Below are 19,653 nucleotides of genomic sequence, written 5' to 3' on the forward strand. Positions count from 1 at the left end.
TGACGAACAGTGAAGAAGTCTGGAGTGCACAGCTTGCAGCAGCACTTCAGAGATTTAGATCCTCCCGCCTGGAGGGATGGCTCAGTGCTTAGGAGCACATACTGCCCTTGCAGAGGACCTGAGTTCAGTTCCCAGCACACGTATTAGATGGCTCAGCTCTAACTCCAACTCCAGGGGATCGGGTGACCTCTTCTGGACTCCTTGGGCACTGTACTCAAATATACATACCCATCCCATCCCACCCCACCCACTGCCAACGAATAAACATGTGCACATAATTTAAAATATTTTTTTGGAAAAAATATTTAGAACTAAGTATGACAAAATATGTATGCAACTTTCGCACAGCTCAGGACAAGCTGCGAGGAGCTGAACACTTGAAGCTAACTTTGTAGCTCTGTGAAGCAGGGCTGGAAAACAACTGTCTGGTTTCAAGACACGATGGCACTAGCCATTAGAGCGTGTGTGGCAGACTGTAAGTCACAGATTATACCAGAGTAACTGGGTATCTGTAGCCAGAACCCAAATCCAAATGTGTGCCCTAAATGTGTGCCCTAGTCCACATATAAAGACCAGCTCTCATCAGGGGCAGGGCTCAGTGGGAAAGCTCAGCATGAGTGAGATCCTGGGTTCAACTACCAACAACTTCCCCCAGATAGTCAAACTAGGCCTGGAAAAGGTGGTTCCGCCATTCAGAGCACTGACTGCTCTTCCTGAGGTCCTGGGTTTAATTCCCAGCACCTACACGACAGCTCACAACTGTCCGTAACTCCAGTTCTAGAGGCCTGACAGGCCTGACACCCTCACTCAGACATACATGCAGGCAAAACACCAAAGCATATGCGATGTCTTTTTTTTTTTTTAAGTCAGGATTAAAACTACAAAGCTTTATGGGGTTGGGGATTTAGCTCAGTGGTAGAGCGCTTACCTAGGAAGTGCAAGGCCCTGGGTTCGGTCCCCAGCTCCAAAAAAAAGAACCAAAAAAAAAAAAAAAAAAAAAAAAAACTACAAAGCTTCTAAGGGGTGGGTTGTAGGGGGTCCAGCAGTCAGGAGCCCTGCTTACTTTCCCAGCACCCACATAGCAACACAACTTCAGTTCCAGGACATTTGATGCCTGCTCTGGCCTCAGTAGGCACCAGGCACACATGGTACACATTCATAAAGGCATTCACACATATATATAAAATAAAATCAAAGAACTTTGAAGACTTTCACAAGGCAGGTACAGCATAGGGCATGTGTGACCCCAGGAACACAGAAGTGCTATGTTCCATAAGGAAGAACTCTGTGAAATGCCTTTCATTAAAAACTTCCCTTCAGGGGGGCTGGGGATTTAGCTCAGTGGTAGAGCGCTTACCTAGGAAGCGCAAGGCCCTGGGTTCGGTCCCCAGCTCTGAAAAAAAGAACCAAAAAAAAAAAAAAAAAAAAAAAAAGAATTCTCAAAAGTCAATAAAAAACAACCAATGAAAAAATGGACACATGACCTGGACAGACATTTCCCCAAACGATCCACGGACTCAAAGCATTAACGCACTGGGCAGCATCGGAGAGACAGAAAAGAGAACAGGTGTCACCGACCCAAAGTGAAGGGGACACACCAGCCACACCAGGGATTGGCAGGAATGTGAAGAACTGTAAGTCCCAGAGCACACCGGAACTTACAGCCCTACATTCCGTTTGCAAAGTAGATTGGAGGCTTCATCAAAGTCAAAGTGGGACTCGGGGGACACGGAGATGGCCAGGATGCTTGGGACCAGGCCTCGTGGCCTGAGGCTGATGCTTAGAAACCCTGGGGCAGTAGAGAGCCAGGCTTGTGTGCTGACCTCCAGCACAATCCGTGGCATGTGTACATGCACACACGCAAGTAAGTGTTGAAGAGAGGGAGAGAGGCGTGCGTGCCTGGGTCAAAGCAGGGGCTGAGGAGTTAGCTCCCCCAGTAAAGTGCTTGCCGAACAAGCAGGTGACCCTGAGTTTGATCCCCAGTCCCCAAACCAAAGGTTTGTGATCCCAGTACCAGGAGGCAAAGAAAGGCAGATTTCGAGGACTCATTGGCCAGAGAGCCTAGCATACTTGGTGCTGCGTGCGTGCGTGCGTGTGATGGTGGAATGTTTGCCTAACATATTAAAGTCCTGGTTTTCACCCTTTGCACCACAAGACACAAGAGTGAGGCTGGCATGGTGCACGTCTGTAATGCCAGCACTTGAGAGGCCAGCAGAAGTTGAAGGCCAGCTACACAGAGACACCTTGTCTTCTGCAAGCAAGCAAACGTCTGTAAGCACGGCCCAACTGCTCCATTCCCGGAGAAATGAACACTCCCAACAGCTTTATCTGTAATGGTGCAAACTAGAAAGATCCCTGATGTCCATAAACAGAAGTGAGCACAAGCAGCAGATCCTCAGCTGAGGGTGGCTGAACAGGAACACACACACACACACACACACACACACACACACACACACACAGCTGACACACACATACATACTGCAGAAGATCCCCTGGCTGACAGGGGCTGCCTGGGACCCCCACTGCAGATTCCTTGACTGACAGACAAAGTGGTTGGACCTGGACTTTTAGTGGTTATCTGACAAAGTCAGACAGTTAGTAGACATCACATTTTGAATTTTGGTTTCCCTGCCTTGGTGTGGTGGAGTACAGCAGTCTGAATCTGCCCTGTTCCCACAGGCTCATGTGTGGAGCACTGGGTCCCTTAGACACTGTAGGATTTTGAGGAGAGGGATCTCGACAGAGGAAGCAGGGTGCGGGGAGTGGGCCCCTGGAGCTACCTTTCCCTGGTCCTTCCTGTCCTGCTCTCTGCTTCCTGTTCATTGACAGCTGTCTCTGTCACACAGAATCAGTACACACAGGGGCAGACAGCTCAGACTAAGCCTTCTGAAACTGGGAGCTGAAATAAGCTTCGTCTCAGTGACCACAGCTCCCAAGCACCTGTGGTCAGACTCTCAGGGGGAGGGGGTGACACAAACATCTGTAGTCAGAAACCCTCCAGAGTGTACGGGGGCACAGCTAGACGACTGAAACCCAGAGAGACAACGCTGTGTTTAGATGCAGACACTCACAACCACGCAATGAGACAGACTTTGTGCTGGATGGATTTGCTCAGCTCTGTGGTCATTGCAGTGTTCTTTTTTTTTTTTTTTTTTTAAACAAATGAGTTACACTTTTTTTTTTTTTTTAGTTCTATTTTTCGGAGCTGGGGACCGAATCATTGCAGTGTTCTAAACACACCTAGAACTAGGCAGAGCTGTGAGGTTCAGTGAGGCTGGTCTATTAAACACAACCGTAAGAGGTTACCTTTATTCACTGGTATGTATATGTGCACATGAGTGCAGGTGCCCATGGAGGCCAGCAGGGGGCGCTGGATCCCTGGAGCTGCGGTTACAGTAGGGTCTGAGCTACCTGACACTGGTGCTGGGAACTCCAAAGACCACGCGCTCTTAACCCCTGAGCCATCTCCCCAGCCTCTTCAGACAGACAGGTTTATAGGCTGTGAGCCCGGCACCTGTACATCGGAGGAAGGATTGCTGCTCAGCCATAAAAAGGAAACAATCTGTTGGTATTTACAGTGACGTGAAGAAATCCTGGAGGAACTGCACTGAATGGCAGGAACCGTGCACACAGGAGCAGAGTCTCCCTCTGATGCAGAGACCAACGTAATCCATACAGATTTTGGGTCTCAAATTCAGAACAAGCCAGTTCTTGTTTCTCTCAGCAGGGATTTCCTAGTGAATCTGGGTTTCCAATCCACGGTGAGAAGGTATTCCTCATCAGGCAGTGGTGACACACACCTTTAACCCCAGCCCTCAAGGAGGCAGAGACAGGAGGATCTCTGGGACCTCCAGGCCAGCCAGGGCTACATCATGAGATTCTAAGACAAAAGAACAAGCAAACAATGGAGTGGCCTTTGATATTCCCACTAGCAAGCCTCATTTTCACATTCATTTTGGTGTCTTCAGTGAGGCAAGTGTTTCGATCCATGTCTTGCAGTGTAAGCTACATCAGGCCTATAGGGGCATGCCCTGCCATACCCTGCTTCCACTTCACTGACGTACAAAACTTCGTAGGCAGAAAAGCCTGCCCGAGGGCCTGAGCTAGTCATTAAGTTATTGGTCTATCTACGCTGTCCACAATGACAGCTTCATTGCGGCATTTTCCACTCTGGTGGGCGCTGAGTGATGACCACAGTCACACCGCGTGGCCTGCATCTACCCTCCTTTCCTCTACTTTCCACGGTATCCCTGCTTAGACCATCCTCATGGAGGCTGAGTGGTGTGGATCTGTGAGTTCAAGGCCATCCACAGCAAGTTCCAGGACAGCCAGAGCTACATAATAGAGAGATTCTGTCTTTTATTTATTTATTTTTTTTAATCTTTAATGGGCTAGAGAGATGGCTCGGCAGTAAGAATGCTTTCCTCCAAGCCTGACGTCATCATTAGCTTCATCTATCAGCTATATATAAACCTGGAGTCACCTGGGGAGAGGTGACGACGACTGGGTAGAGGCTCCAACCAGCTTCACCTGGACTGCCCTGTGGCCAGCTCTGGGTTGTTATCTTAACTGCTAATCGATGAGGGCGGGTCCAGCCCACTGTGGGTGACACCATCCCTAACCAGGTGGCTCCGGGCTGTGTAAGAAAAGAGGCTGAGCCAGCCAATGAGCAGTGGCCTCTGTGGCCTCTCTGCCTCAAGCTACTGCCTTGGCTTCTCTCGATGTTGAACTGTAACCTGTCAGTTGAATAAACCTTTGCTACCCCAGCAAACCACGGCTACCTAGGAGGACGGGGGTTCGAATAGCTGCACAGGGATGCCGATTGCTATAATAAAGGTAACATGATACAATAATCCTGTCTCATCACAAATACGCAAAAATCTATCTTACCATAAAGGCATTTCTGAAAGAGTTGCTTTGTGTGTGAGTCTCCTAAGAAACTAGAGAGACGCCCGGAGAGGGTTGGGGAGAAAGGGCCAGAGGAGACTGAGCAAATCCAGGACTCAGCACTGATTTGATGTGCACCCTGGCACTCCACACATGCTCCATAACCTCCCCACTGGCATCCAGGAGACAGAGCTCACACTAGGCAGGTGAAGCCATTTGTCCCCAGGCTGTACCCCTCATGTCAGTGGCCTGTTCTTCCGAATTACCACAGAAAGGACGGAAGAAAGGTCTAGGCGAGTTTGCTTTGCTTTTTCTGATGTCAACCATCAGCTGCTGTGACCAAGTGGTCACTGTGTTTGTCACTCACTTCAAGGAGGAGTCCCCGACGCCGATGCAGCCACGCAAGCTGAGCTTTCTAAGGAAACCCCCGCACCTCTTGGAGATGTTTTCCACCACTCGGCCCTTAAATGGAGAAAGATGGGAAGCAATCACTTTTGCATCCGACGTATGTCTTACCAGTGTACAATGTGCTGTCAGCGTGGTGCATGCTGAATCGTCAGTGCGCTTGTCCGTCAGTCCGTCAGTGCGCTTGTCCATCAGTGCACTTGTCCCAGTGCAATCAGAGTCCATCCTTGCCGAGTTCTCCAGGGCAACACAGTGAGGACTCTCTGAGAGCCTCACTGCCTGGCAGAGGGTTTAGACACAACCTCCCCAAACACAAGGCGACTCAACTATAGCTGTGGCAGCCACTGGGAGAATAAAATCGTGCTGTTGAAAGGGAAGTCAATTTGTAATGTGTGTGCATTGTGTGTGTGTGCATGTGGTGTGCAGTTATGTGCGTGTGTGTGTGTGTGTGTGGTGTACAGTTATGCACAGCCATCTTGGCAGAGATCTGTAAGCAGTGAACTTTCTAGGACACAAGCCACAGCATCCAAGGGGCTGGCACTCACTGCTACCTAGCTAACATTGCAGCTGGGTTGCAAGTCTGAACCTTGACCCCCGCCTGTCCACCATGCTTGAGGATTACTGGGCTAATTTTAAAGATATATATTCTAATTTATGTGTATGTCTGTGAGTACCCACAAAGGCCAGAAAGAGTGCTGGATCCCTGGAACTCAAGCACTTACTTGTAAGCTACCCTGCATGTGTGCTGGGAACTGAACTTGGGTCCCCTAGAAAAGCACGAAGCGCTTTTAACCCTGAGCCACCCCTACCTTGAGTTTACCATTTTTAAAGCAAGGTTACTAAGGGGAAAAAACGATTAGGACTCGGAAACCTCAGGCTGTAAGCACCTAACAGCTGAACCCCGCAGCATCCGTGTCTCTCCATTTTGAGAATTTCTTTATTCTTCCTTCACTGGAACAAAAGTTTCTTATACCAGAATTAAAAAAACAGTCATGGTGACACTTACAGGTTACTGCCTCTAAGAGGGAAATACCAAGACCTCTGCCAGTTCGATATTTATTCAATAACCCTGTTACCCGCTAGGCCTAACAACCACAGGAGCACATTGTTAGAATGAGGGGCTCCGTGGAGAGAAGGGCCTTCCAGGAGCACACAGCCCCAGAGTTAGAACTGTAACGCAGGGCGCAGTTACTTCTCAGGTTTGGCCTGTGACTTTGAGAATCTCGGGCAATGTTTTCATTACATTCATCAGTCCCCAGTCGCTCCCAGACCCGCCTCTCCCTTACCCCACCGCCCTGTGGGTTGTTTCTGTCTTGTTTGTCACCCAGTAAGTCCAGTTTGTGCTGTCCATACACTCGGGGGCAGGGGGTGCCCCTCCGCTGGGACAGACGGCTCACCAGGGACAATGTTCTTAAAGGGCTCCCTGCTCTCCGACATCAACGGCTGTGGTGAAGAGCATTTTCAGTAACTATGAAAGCTGAGGAGGAAATGTACAACTTATTTTTTACTTACTTACATGTGTGTACGTATAGAAACGCCATGGTCCATGTGTGGAGGTCAGAGGGCAATTGGCAAGAATCTGTTCTCTCCTTCCGCCATGTGCTGGGGCCCCAGGACTGAACTCACATAGTCAAGCTCGGTGAGCCACTCTGAGCCATCTCTGGTCTCATGTAAGTGCCTCACCTCAGGGAAACACGCACGCATGCTCAGAAAGAGTGACACTGGAGAGACGCCCTGAGCTCCGTGACGTCAACACTTTACTCTGCCGTGGCTGTGAGCCCACTGGCATGTAACCCAGTTCCCTCATGAGTAAGTGCTTGACTCAAGCTGTTTCTCCCTCAGCCTCTTCAGGCCGATCTTTAATGTCAGTTTATCTTGTTACAGGTGTGTGTGTTTGCCTGTGTGAGTTTACGTGTGCAGTGTGAATACTGGAACCCTCAGAGGCCAAAGAGGGCATCAGATTGCCTAGAACAGGAGTTACAGAGGTTTGTGACCAACCATGTGGCACTGGGAACCAAACCCTGGTCCTGTGCAGGAGCAGCTGGCACCCCCTCACACTGAGCCATCTCTGCAGTCCCCTGCCCACCCGGTGTGGGTACAGAGAGACCCTGTCTGTAAAAACACTACCACCAACGGGACCAGAGATGCCCAACGGCGCCTGTTCCCAAGCTGGGAACCGGAGTCTGATCCTTGGAACCTGCTTGGCGGGAGGTGGGAAACAACTCCTCCAATTTGTTCTCTAACTCTCTACCCTTTGGCAAGTGTACACGCACGCACATGCACGCACACACCAAACTAACTAACTAACTAACTAGCTAGCTAGCTGAATTTACTTACCTCTACATCTGTTTGAAAGTTAAAAAGATCCACTCGCTGCCAGTTGCTACCATCCAGGGCTAAGATGTTCCAGGCCTGGGAGATGGACGGAAAAGAGAAGGCTGAGTGAGGGGCGTGAGCTGAATGGCTTCTATTCTTGGTGTATATTAAGTGAAAGCAAAGGATACAATTATAACCCTGTTATTCCCCTTCCCTTTTTTATTGGATTTTTTAAAAATTTATTTACATTTATTCCCAGTTTCCTGTCCATAAACCCCTACCCCATCCCCCAACCCTGTTATTTTAATAGACAAAGTTTAACTGTAATGTTTTGTTTGAACCAAGCCTGTCCCTCTCACTGACACTAACAGTCAGGCAATACTCTACCTTGGAAATCTGTGCACATCGACATAGAGTTACGATATCCAAGAAGGAGAATATTCTAGAGAAAGAGAGAAAAGGCGAGAAGATAAGATGGTGTCAATATTTTAAATTAGAACTTGAAAATCTAAAGTATGGTCTGACACAGACTTCCCGAGAGCCCCGGCTGGCAGCACAGGGCACACACCGAGTTCTTGCCGCTGCTGGAAAAGTCTAAGAGTCTGCGTTTGCCTAGTCTGCTCTAGTCACTTCACACGAATACTCTGAAAACAGAAGTCACCGAACCTCGGTTTCTCCTGCCCTGAGAAGGGAAAACAGACCCTTCTTCAGCCTCCTTGAAGACCAGCACTCGGGTTGCTGAGGCTGGGCTAACTAGCTCCCCGCCCTGCCCAACACACAGCGCCAACCCCTGGTGTATATCCCCAACAGGTTCAGATATGCGGGTCCAAAAGTGTGAGGAGAAAACCCATTTGGTTAGATGTATCTGTTCAGCTGGCAAAAGTTCCCTCTCTACGTGGTTTTTCCCGACCCGTAATGGCTTTGAAGGAAGGTGGCCACAGGTGGGCGTGGCAGGGCCTCAGGGGGTCTCTGACACCAGAGTGGGCACACAGTGTGTGCACCGCAATACAGGGGGCTGGATGTGTGAGAACAGGCGCAGTGCTGTGTGGGTGAAAAGGAGATGTGTGAGGAAGGCGACAGCTGAGACAGCAAACAGGCTCCAATAAAGTTCCCCAAATTCTTCAAAGTGACAGCCACGTGGAGATAAATTTCTGTGGGCTCGGCGATGAATGACAGAGCCCTAGAATACCACAGCACTGCACGCTACCATGTGGACCTACACAGTGCCACAGGGTCGAGAGATGGCAGACATTGCTTGCCAATGCTCTGTGAACACGAGGGGTAGACACCTAAGGCTGCACTGGCCTTAACAGACTAAGTGCCTAATGCCAGTGGCTGACCTGAGTGCTGACATACCAAGTCATACTATTTTTCCCCAACATAATATTTTTATTGGTTATTTGGGAAATCTCACATAATGGACTCTAATCACTTCCCAGCCCTCCCAGTCCCGCCCCTTGTGACCTCATCTGAGGAGGAAGAGGAGGAGGAGGAAGAAAGAAGAAAGAGGAAGAGGAGAAGGAGGAGGAGGAAGAAGGGGAGATGACAAAACACAAAGTCAAATTAGTGTTGCCCATATCTCACTGGAACATGGTCCAATTCCCAGTGGCCAGCCCCTGAGAACTGAGTCCTTTCCCACCCCCACCCCCACCAGACGCCATCAACTGAGCAAAGCTACACTTGATCATCCCCATCACAATTTTTTTTATTACTTAAAAAGTTGCATATTTATCTTGCTTTCTGACCCTGCTTGTGCCCTCAACACTTTCACAGTGATTTTCTGCTCCTCAGAAAGGAAAGCCCGCTGATCCTGTCACGGACACACTTGGCACACATGGAGCCACCATAGGCCCTGCTGATGCTTCTCTGTCTTAGACAATCTCACACGGACTTGGGGGTCTCACATGGACCCCGTGAAGTCTGCCTGGGCACACACCGCATGCAGATCTAGGTGCTTTCCCAACCTTCTTGGTGTAAAGGTGAACAATCCTGTTGCCAGGGGTTGGTTATGTTAGAGGCTGTATTGGAGGAAAGCCTATGACGGTTGTCAAATGCTGGACCATCCTGAGCGCCTCTAAGTGCTGTCCCCAGAAGAGCCCTATCACAATTTTTGAAGAGTTCTCTCCAATGGCTTCCTGTCTATACTGTTTCTTTTGAGGGGTTGGGTGGGGGTGAGGTTGTCTCAGAAAGCCGTCTCTGTCTTTCATTCTCAACTGTGAGCCTGCAGTACTCTGTAGCAGGGCAATAAATGTGTATGCTTACGACTGAGTCTCTGCACACCTATGTGACCTCCATGGGGATTTATCTTGCTCACCTACAGACCCTCCTGCCCCAGCGGCCATGCTGATAGCTCACACGTGGTCCCACAGACTGCCCGTGCGCACATTTCACGCTGAGGTCCAATGCGGAAGGGTGTGATAAGGTAAGAGGTCAGCTAGGGTCTCCATGAACGTCCTCAAGGGCATACCACTCAGAGAGTCAATCTACTGTCTCAGTAGAGCAACACATCTGATTATAAGGACAGACAGACTGTGCACCGTGAGTCACACATGGGCTACTTGTTACACACTGGTCACAGCCACACTAGGAGAGGACTACTGTGTCCAGTTCAGAGACGTGTGTGTGTGTGTGTGTGTGTGTGTGTGAGAGAGAGAGAGAGAGAGAGAGAGAGAGAGAGAGAGAGAGAGAGAGAGAGAACAGTGTCGGTGTGTATGGGTGTGGACAAACCATATAATTCATCATATAAATCTGATGGAGCTGGTTCTCTTCCTACCTTAGCCTGGGTCTCTGAAGTACCAGGCCCGCCTAGCAAGCACCTTTACCTGCTGAGCGGCCCAGGCCTTTTCTGTTGTTTGAAACAGGGTCTCTCTATGTAGCCCTGACTGTCCCAGAATTCACTATGTAAACCAAGCTGGATTCCAACTCAGAGAGATCGACTTGCCTCTGCCCCCGAGCGCTCAGATTAAAGGTGTGCACCACCACGCCCAGCTCCAGGCTCTCGTTTTACAGGTAACACAGACTAGAGAGTCTGAGGCCCGGAGAATGCTCCTTCAGCACTGTAGCAGACATCTTCCCTTTCGAGTTATCGCTCACAAGACCCAAGCTCGGCAGAGCTGTCAGCTTAAAGCTGGGTCACAGGCAGGGTGCCGGGATCGGAACACTGTGGCAGCAGGCTGCATCTTCCTCACTGAGCCGTCTCTCCAGCTCACTTCTGCCCCTCGACAGAGAGGTTCTACTGTCTCGTAAGGCATGCCCTCTTCCTCCTGCAGATGGCTTTCCTATAGATCTTTCCTGAATCTTTCCCGAATCTTACGCTGGCTGCCGTGCAGAGCTCAGCTGGTCTCAGTACCCAGGACACCCACGGAGGCGTCTGCCTACTTGTATTTGCTTAGATCATTCCAGGTCCAAGGAAGACGTAGCTTTTTTTTTTTTTTAACTTTTAACCGTTTATTAACCATTTAGTACTAGCACAGGGCAATTTGAGATAGTTGCCCCATCCCCTCCCCTCCAGGGAAATCAACCCCAAGGGAGCAAATCATCTCAATGCGGAGGGAACACTGGACCAGAGATCCTGCCATTTTATAGACTGAGCAGGAAGGTGGAGGTCAGGCTAGGGGTGGGAAAGGACTGAGGACTGCTTTATAGTGGGGATTAAATGTCTTCAAGTTTTTATCCTAGGAGAGGTGCAGGTGTGCATGAGACGTGGCCGCTGAGGTGGGCTTCAACTCCCCTTGAATACTGCAAAGCACTCCGAATGAGTCTGGTACGGTGAGGACAGCTTCTCCCTAAGTGGTTTACCAGGATCACCTCAAACTTCCTTCCACATGGACAACGGCCATTTTTCTCTTCTCTGTTGTATCCTCGGCAGGAAAGCTGGGTGGCGGTTGGGGGTGGGGTCCCAGTCCACGGGGTGGCTTTTGTTTGTTTTTTGGCTTACTTCCCAGAGCACTGGCGTCATCTGGAAGTTGGGCACCTGCTCATTCCTAGTCCTCAAGTTCAGGTAAAACTACATCAGCTCACTGGCCACCGGCTGAGTCCAGCACTCTGGACTTTTAACTATTGTAGGTGAAACAAAAGAGGCTTAGATGCGCTCTCTGCAAACTCTTCTGAATCTCCGACTACAAGGATCCAAAGGCCCAGGCAACTGCAGACAGCCCCGCCCCTCCTGGCAGGATCTGAGGAGGAGTGAATGGGGGGAAATTTTAGGGCAAGGAATTTTGTTGTGTTCGGGCCTCTGAAACATGGCTGGTTTAGTTTATATAAAACTCAATACGGCTTCGTGAGATTGCACAGTGGATAAAGGTGCTCTCGGCCAAATCTGACTACCCGAGTTCGGTCCTGGGAACCCACGTGACAGGAGGAGAGAACCGATTCCTGTCAGTTGTCCTCCAACCCCCATGTGTCGTCCCGAGCACGTGCACATGGATGGAACACACAGTATTAAAAACAAGAACAGCAGCCCCTCAGGCCCGTGCGCCTACACCAGCGCTGGGCGTGGAACCTGGGTATGGAGGCAGCTACAGCGCCCGGATCACCCTCCACGGCCCCCATGAAAATCAGTCCGTCCCTCTGGCCTCCCGTGTCCTCTGATCTTCACTCGCTCTAAACAAAGTCTGATTTCACCTTTCTTGTCTATAATTAGTCTTATGTTCCTCAAAGAAGCAAACATCTTCACGGCCTCCTAACCAAATAGGAAAAACACTTTTCTTTTTTACATTTTATTTTGAGACAGGGTCTCACTCTACCTCGGGCCAGGCTAGAGCTTGCAGCAAACCTCCTGTCTCAGGTTCCCAAGCACTGAGCCATCATCCCTGGCATCTAAGGACGTTTTTAACCTCTACCTCTCTCTTACCTTGCATCACTCTCCCTGCAGTCTAAAGATGAAGCAGCTCTGCGCTGTAAGCTTCCCCACTGCTCTGGCCATCCTCTCCCAGCACCCACGCTCCGGCTGACTCCTCCACATGGCGAAGTTTCTTTCTAGCCAGACATGCCTTTGATCCCAGCACTCGAGGAGGCAGAGGCTGGGGGGAAGGGGGGACTCTGTGAGTTTGAGGCCAGCCTGGTCTACAGAGAAGAGTTCCAGGACACCTGAGGCTGCACTGTAAGACCCTGCCTCAAACCAAATACTAATAATGAAATAAAAATAAAAATACTACTACCACTACCAGAGTACGTTTATGGAAGATTTGCCTGTGCCCCTTATTTCCTGGTTGGTGCTGAGGTAAGATGTATAAATCTCTCTTTAGCCTGTTCTTTAACGTTAGCTCTGACCTTCATAAGAGATGCTTTTCGTGGGTGAGGTGAAATCCTGTGATGTAAAATCAACCACACAGTTCAGCAAATACTGGTGTTACACCATCAGCTCTGACACAGTCCTGTCACCCAAGGGAAAGGCCGCATACCGCAGCCAGCCTAGTCCCTGGGCCCCTGGCAATCACCACCTCATGGATGGGCTCTGAAAGGTGCCGGTCTGATCCTTCAGGTAAACGGAGGCATCAGACCCTGGGACATGACTCGCTTCCCTGAAGTGCTCCTTACACTCCTCCATACTGACACACAGGCCTTCTCTGTGTGTGTTTGGATTCACTTGTGCAGCCATCTGCTGATCGGCATCTGGAGATGCTCCCTGGGCTCTCATGAGCACCTCTCCCGTGGATATTTGTGTGCACGTGTCTGGTTCTCCGTGTTTGCATCACCGACTTGGGCTCATTTGCAGCCTCCATTTTAGGGTGGCAAACTGGGGTCTGAAAATATTAAGTGGACGAATTCCAGAAATGAGCAAGTTTAAATCTGTGTGTGTTGTTTCTCTTTTCCTTTGGGAGAAGGTCTTGGTATAGACCAAGGTGGCCTCAGAGCTCACAGAGATCCACCTGCCTCTGCCCTGTGGTGCTGGGCTGAGTGCATTGTTCTCTGTGTTACCACTGGATGTTGTCATTTACTCTGCTCCTCCGTGGATTCAACTTTGTCTGAACGCATAGGAAAGACCACAGTGCAGGGAGAACCAGAACCCACCCTGCCCGTTCGCTTGGGCTACTGGGATACACAGGGCTGTAGTGCACCCAAGAGAAGAAATCACCACCAAGTGATTATTTTGTTTCTTTGTCAAGAATTGCCAACGGGTCACACCATTATGAAAACGACTTCATTATTACTGCCTCACTTTAGAATAACTCAGCTCAGGAGACCAATTCTGGTCTCTCCCCTTGGTCACGTCCTATCACTGCTGCCCAGAGACCTGCCGTTGGTTACTGATGCAGCCTCTGGAAGTCTGGCTCAGGCTGCAGGTTTGTTTAGGCCACAGAACCTACATAGCAGATAGAAGGAATCAATTCCCACCAGTTGTCCTCTGGGCTAGACAGATTTACGCCAATTTGACACAAAGTAAAGTCATTTGAGAGGAGGGAGTCTTAATTAAGAAGCTTCCATAAGAGGGCTGTGGGCCATTTTCTTAATTGGTGATTGATGGGGGAGGTGGGTGGTGCCATACCAGGGCTCATGGTCCTGGGTTTTATAATTAAGCAAGCCATGGGGAACAAAGCAATAAGCAGTACCAACCCTCCATGGCCTCCCCATGGGCTCCTGGCTCAGGCTCCTCCCTCTGGTTCCTGCCTCACTTGACTTCCGGTCCTCAATGTTCAAGATGATGTACCACGAGTGAAATAACCCTTTTCTCCTCAACTTGCTTTCGGTCATACTGTTTCATCGTGTTTCGCTGCGGCAATCGCACGGTACCTCTAACATCTTCTGACTACATACGCACACCAGGGCACATCCCCAACCCACTTACGGAGAGGTGGCTCAGTGGTTAAAGCCCTGGCTACTCGTCCAGAGGGCCACGTGCACACATGTGTAGTGGGTTTGGCCTAGTGCTGCTTGTATTCTAAGGTTAATTTTGGTCTCCCAAACTGCTTACACAAGTGTCTGCATGTAACACACTGAGGGTCCCTGCCCCCAGTTGGTTCTGATTGGTAAATAAAGATGCTGACAACCAATGGCTGGGCAGGACAGACAGAGGCAGGACTTGAGGATTCCGGGACTTGGGATCAGGAGGAGATGAGGAAAAGGAGATGGGCCATGCCGGAGTGTGTACAGGAGAGGAGAAACGCCTGGCCTGAGAAGAGTGTAGGACAGAGAGGCATGGCCGCCAGGTGAAGGAACCAGGAGAACACAGCCCAGAGTGCAGTTGGGCAGCGCTCTGGGTCCGGAGCAACCAAGGTAGAATATAAAATTGAGTAAGTGGTAGCTCACTCGGGATCATCAGCAGGAAGTGGTTAACTGCATGGAGCTTAGGAAGTGGCCCAGCTATTGTGTTAATTAAAGCATATCAAACTATAAGGCTGTGCGTGTGTCTTTCATTCAGGAATGTTCAGCATTAAGGCGGTGGCAAACCGGCTGCCGGGATTTATTAATCAATTATTAATTCAACACACATGCAGGCAAAAGCGTGCCTAGCATGTTGGCCACTCTCTGGAGAACGCTGGGGCCTCTGGAACCTGTGCTATGGGTGGCTGTGAGGCACCGTGTGTGTCCCGGGAACAAAGCTGGGTCCTTTGCAGGGACTACTGAGCCCCTCTCCAGACCCACTCTACTTAATTATAACCATTATTTCTGCCTGTATTTTCACACCGGCCCCAGGGTACAGGATCCCGGTATCACATCCTTTCTCTTCTGTGGTGACTGACAGACTGGAATGCAGCGCAGCCTACATGGTCAGCTGTCAGGTCCCTTTACCTGTATTACAGCCGAGAACCACACACTCGTGCCAGCCACAGACCAGTTAGACTCATGACCTCTAGTGCTGAGCAGCCTGTGAAATGGTGTTTGCAGTCCCCAGTGGGGTAAGAATTCAGCCAGGCATGGTAGCACACACCTTCAGCCCAGTGCTGGGGAGGCAGAGGCCGGCAGATCTCTGTGAGTTCAAGGCCGACCTGGTCAACATAGTGAGTTCCAGGACAGCCAGGGCTATGTAGAGTATATGCTTGATATTTTACAAATAGATGTGAGAATTTAGAGAGTTTCTGCTGGATAATAAGACCAAAACATACTACACACCACTTTTGAGACTGTAGAGTGGTAAGTTTACAGAGGAAGAAACATGAGGCTTGACACGTGTGCCCTTCGAACTCTGACCCCACATGCTTACCAACTGTGGAATCTGGGTTGAGACAGTTTGCCTCTGAGCCTGGTTTTTTGGGTTTTTGTTGTTGTTTTTCTCATCTACATAATGAAGATTAGTCAGGTCTACTGTGTCTCTTCAAGATTATTAAATGATGGTCAAATTGCTATGGTGCCCTCAAGAAACCTTATTTTTTGCTGGCTGTGGTAACGCACAGAGGAGCTCCACGAGTTCAAGGTCAGCCTGTTCCACATATGGAGTTCCTGGCCAGCACTGGCCATATAGTGAGGGCCTGGCTCAAAACAGCAAAGGCAAACGAGAAAGAGAAGAGGAAACCTTATCTTCCAGGAAACGTTGGGCTGAATGGATAGTCCACACTAAAGAGGAGATTTTTTTTTTTTTAATGAATTAAAGGAAAATGAAATGCTGAAAGGGAAGGGCCAGCGCCTCTCACAGGAGCTGACGCCAGCACAATGCTGTGAGGCAAAAACCTGAATTAACAGGCTGAGCGCACTGGTGCCTATGATCCCAGTCTAGGAAGGGGGAGGCAGGAGGAGCAAGAGTTTAAGGCCATCTTGGGCTACATAGTGAGACTGAGGCCAGCCTGGGTTATATGAAACAATGTGTCAGAAAACAAAACCAGGGACTGGCAAGGTGACTCTGTAGGCACAAGCCTGACCACCTGCTTTGGTCCCCAGGAGGGAGTCTTCTGACTTCCATGGCAACACTGTAGCCCATATGTCACACACAACAATAATAAACATTCAGTCCCCCAGGAGGGTGTCTTCTGACTTCTATGGCCACACTGGAGCCCACACATCACACATAATAATAATAAACACAATGCTTTAAGATGCTCAAAAGAATAATTAAGAACGGGGGCTGGGGATTTAGCTCAGTGGTAGAGCGCTTACCTAGGAAGCGCAAGGCCCTGGGTTCGGTCCCCAGCTCCGGAAAAAAAAAGAACAAAACAAAAAACAAACAAACAAAAAAAAAAGAATAATTAAGAACATTATCTTGCGACAACAGATGAAGGATTTTTTTTTTTTGAGACAGGGTCTTACTATGTAGACCAGGCTGGCCCTTGGGTTCATGGAATCTATCTGCCTCTACCTCACAACTGCTGGGATTAAAGGCCTATGCTACCATGTCGCAAAAATGAAAAAAAAAAATCATAAATAGACCAAAAGAGAGGCATAGAAAGGATTTGGGAGAAAATGACAGACGACGAAGACGGGAGCAGAATATCTAACTGACGGGTTGTCAGACATTCCTGCGGGGCGTGGGGGTGGGGGTGGGGCGTGCAAACAGCAGAAATAGCAGAAACAGTGACTTGACAAACACTCTCAAAGTAAAGACATGCATTTTATGAGTGTGCAAGACCAGAATGTGTGTGGAAGGAATGTGTGAATTGGGGACATTAGACGTAGAGCTGGAGCTGCGGGTGCTGTGAGCCGCCCGCCGTGGGCACTGGAAACCCAAGTCCTCGGCTAGACCCAACTGCTCTCAACAGCTGAGCTCAGGTCCTCACAGAAAATTAAAACTGACCTGAAGCTATGCATTTTTTTTTTTGCATTATATATTCTGAGAGGTCAGAGAAGGCATCAGTTGTGAGCCACGCTATGGGTGCTGGGAACTGCACCAGGGTCCTCTGCAAGAGCAGCAAACGCTCTGGTGCTTTAAACTCTGCACTCTTCTGTGCCACCCACCCAGAAAGTGCGTGTGTGCATGTATGTGTTGCGGTGATCATCTGCTAAAAGCAACCTAAACAAAACAAATACCCTGCCCGTGTTGGAGGCAACATGTGGCTTCTAGGTTGACAACATCCATTTACCACATCAGCTTAGGTGAGGAGAGTAACTTCTTCCCCGTAAAACCATTAGGGGCTTCCGTAGACAGGAACCTCTCCTCGTGCCTTTCCTACACCATGTTTTCTAGACTATTCAATAAATACAGAACAAAGACCTCTGTTAGGAACAGAGCAGCAGCAGATAAGACACACACACACACACACACACACACACACACACACACACGCCAGCCTACAGACAGGCCAGTAACAGACAGCTGAAAGACATGGCGAGAGAAGTGGAAGGTTCAAACTTGGGATTGCTGTTGGTCTAAACTCGAAGAGGAGGACTGTTTTCATCCTTAGTGTGATATCCAGAAAATGGAGTAATGTATCTGAATCAGTCAGGAAGAGGAAGAACAAGCCAGTTTAATATCCACCAGATTTGCTCTTCAATGTAAGCGACGCAGTGACTATATTGGCTCGAGTTGTGTCAGGTTGACACAAGGTACAGTCACCTGGGAAGAGAACATCTCAGTTGAGAAAATGGCAATTAGATTGGCTTGTGCAGTGAGGCTTTCTCTTAATTGATGGTTGAGGTGAAAAGGCCCAGATGTGGGGCCAGCCCTGGGAAGGGGGCCCTGGGTTCTGTAAGAGAGCAGGCTGAGCAAGCCGGAGAGAACAAGCCAGCAAACAGCACCCCCTCTCTCCCATCCAGGCCCCTCCACCTCAGCTTCAGGTCCTAGTCCTAGTTCTTGTCCTGCCTGCGTTCCTGTATCTACTCAGTGGATAACAGACCACAATGGACCACAAACTGTAATATGAAATTAACCCTTTCCTCCCCGAGTTGCTTTTGCTCGGTGTTTCATCTGTGTAACAGTGACAAAAAGAAACACAGGGACGGGGCTGGGGATTTAGCTCAGTGGTAGAGCGCTTGCCTAGGAAGCGCAAGGCCCTGGGTTCGGTCCCCAGCTCCAAAAAAAAAAAGAACCAAAAAAAAAAAAGAAACACAGGGACTTGGGACAATGTTTCTTGCAAGCCTTTCACGGGAATATCCTGGAGACAGAGCATCAAAAATCAAAAAATCAAAAAGTGACAGAGAGGGCTGGAGAGATGGCTCAGCGGTTAAGAGCGCCCGACTGCTCTTCCAGAGGTCATGAGTTCAATTCCCAGCAACCACATGGTGGCTCACAACCATCTGTAAAGAGATCTGATGCCCTCTTCTGGTGTATCTGAAGACAGCTACAGTGTACTTATATATAATAAATAAATCTTTAAAAAAAAAAAAAAAAAAAAAAAAAAAAAGTGACAGAGAAACTGAGTGAACAGAGAGAGACGGTAAAAGGAAAGGGCCAAGGGTATTGTCATATCTTCAGGGGCCACACTAACGGATGAAGCTTAAATTTCAACCCATAAAATCTGGCTTCAAAAACTGAGACTGACAATGTGGAAGACCCAGGTAACTGTATCTTCAACTCCAAGGGGCAATCCCACTGTGATGGGCAACATACGTCTGACTGGCCAGGGACAGGAAAGGTGTGAGCTACTGAGGAGGGCAAGGAGCAGAGAAAACCACCTTCTTTAAAAAGGTCATTTTTATTTTTAATTACCTGTCTTGTGTATGGGAGCATGAGTGCACTTGCAGATACAGCCCAGAAGAGGGCGCTGTAGCCCCTGGAACTGGAGTTAACAGGAGTCAACAGATGCAACAATCCTCTGTGAAAGTAGTTAGCACTTTTAACCACTGAGCCGACCCCCAGCCCCAAGAAAATCTTTAATTCATAAGTGGAAGGTTTGTAGAAAAAGTCAAGTTGTATGAGCTGAATAACAGAATGCATGGAAGGAATATGTAAATTAAAAACATTAGGGGTTGGGGATTTAGCTCAGCAGTAGAGCTCTTGCCTAGCAAGTGCAAGGCCCTGGGTTCGGTCCCCAGCTCCGAAAAAAAGAAAAAGGAAAAAAAAGTAAGTATTTTTAAAACTATCAATAAAAATCACCAGATGAGGGGTGGATGGTGGTGGCATATGCCTTTAATCCCAGCACTCGGGAAGTGTAGGCAGGGGGATCTCTGGAGTTTTAGGCCAGCCTGATCTACAGAGTGAGCTCCAGGACACCCAGAGCTACACAGAAAAACCCC

The 19,653-nt window shown here is 49.2% G+C and overlaps 1 protein-coding gene across 4 annotated transcripts in view; it reads right to left on the reverse strand.

Moving 5' to 3' along the window:
• The window catches only part of Fbxl2 (F-box and leucine-rich repeat protein 2), a 48,396-nt gene that overhangs the window by 15,719 nt on the left and 13,024 nt on the right, over nucleotides 1-19,653 (reverse strand). For all 4 annotated transcript variants that reach the window (NM_001427212.1, XM_039082672.2, XM_039082673.2 and 1 more), the window contains 3 exons: nucleotides 7,999-8,053; nucleotides 7,633-7,707; nucleotides 5,258-5,352 (listed from right to left, as the gene is read on the reverse strand). In NM_001427212.1, coding sequence (NP_001414141.1) covers nucleotides 5,258-5,352; nucleotides 7,633-7,707; nucleotides 7,999-8,053 — 225 coding nt within the window. The remainder of the gene's footprint in view (nucleotides 1-5,257; nucleotides 5,353-7,632; nucleotides 7,708-7,998; nucleotides 8,054-19,653) is intronic.

The sequence above is a fragment of the Rattus norvegicus genome, chromosome 8 (assembly GCF_036323735.1).
Source record: "Rattus norvegicus strain BN/NHsdMcwi chromosome 8, GRCr8, whole genome shotgun sequence".
NCBI lineage: Eukaryota > Metazoa > Chordata > Mammalia > Rodentia > Muridae > Rattus > Rattus norvegicus.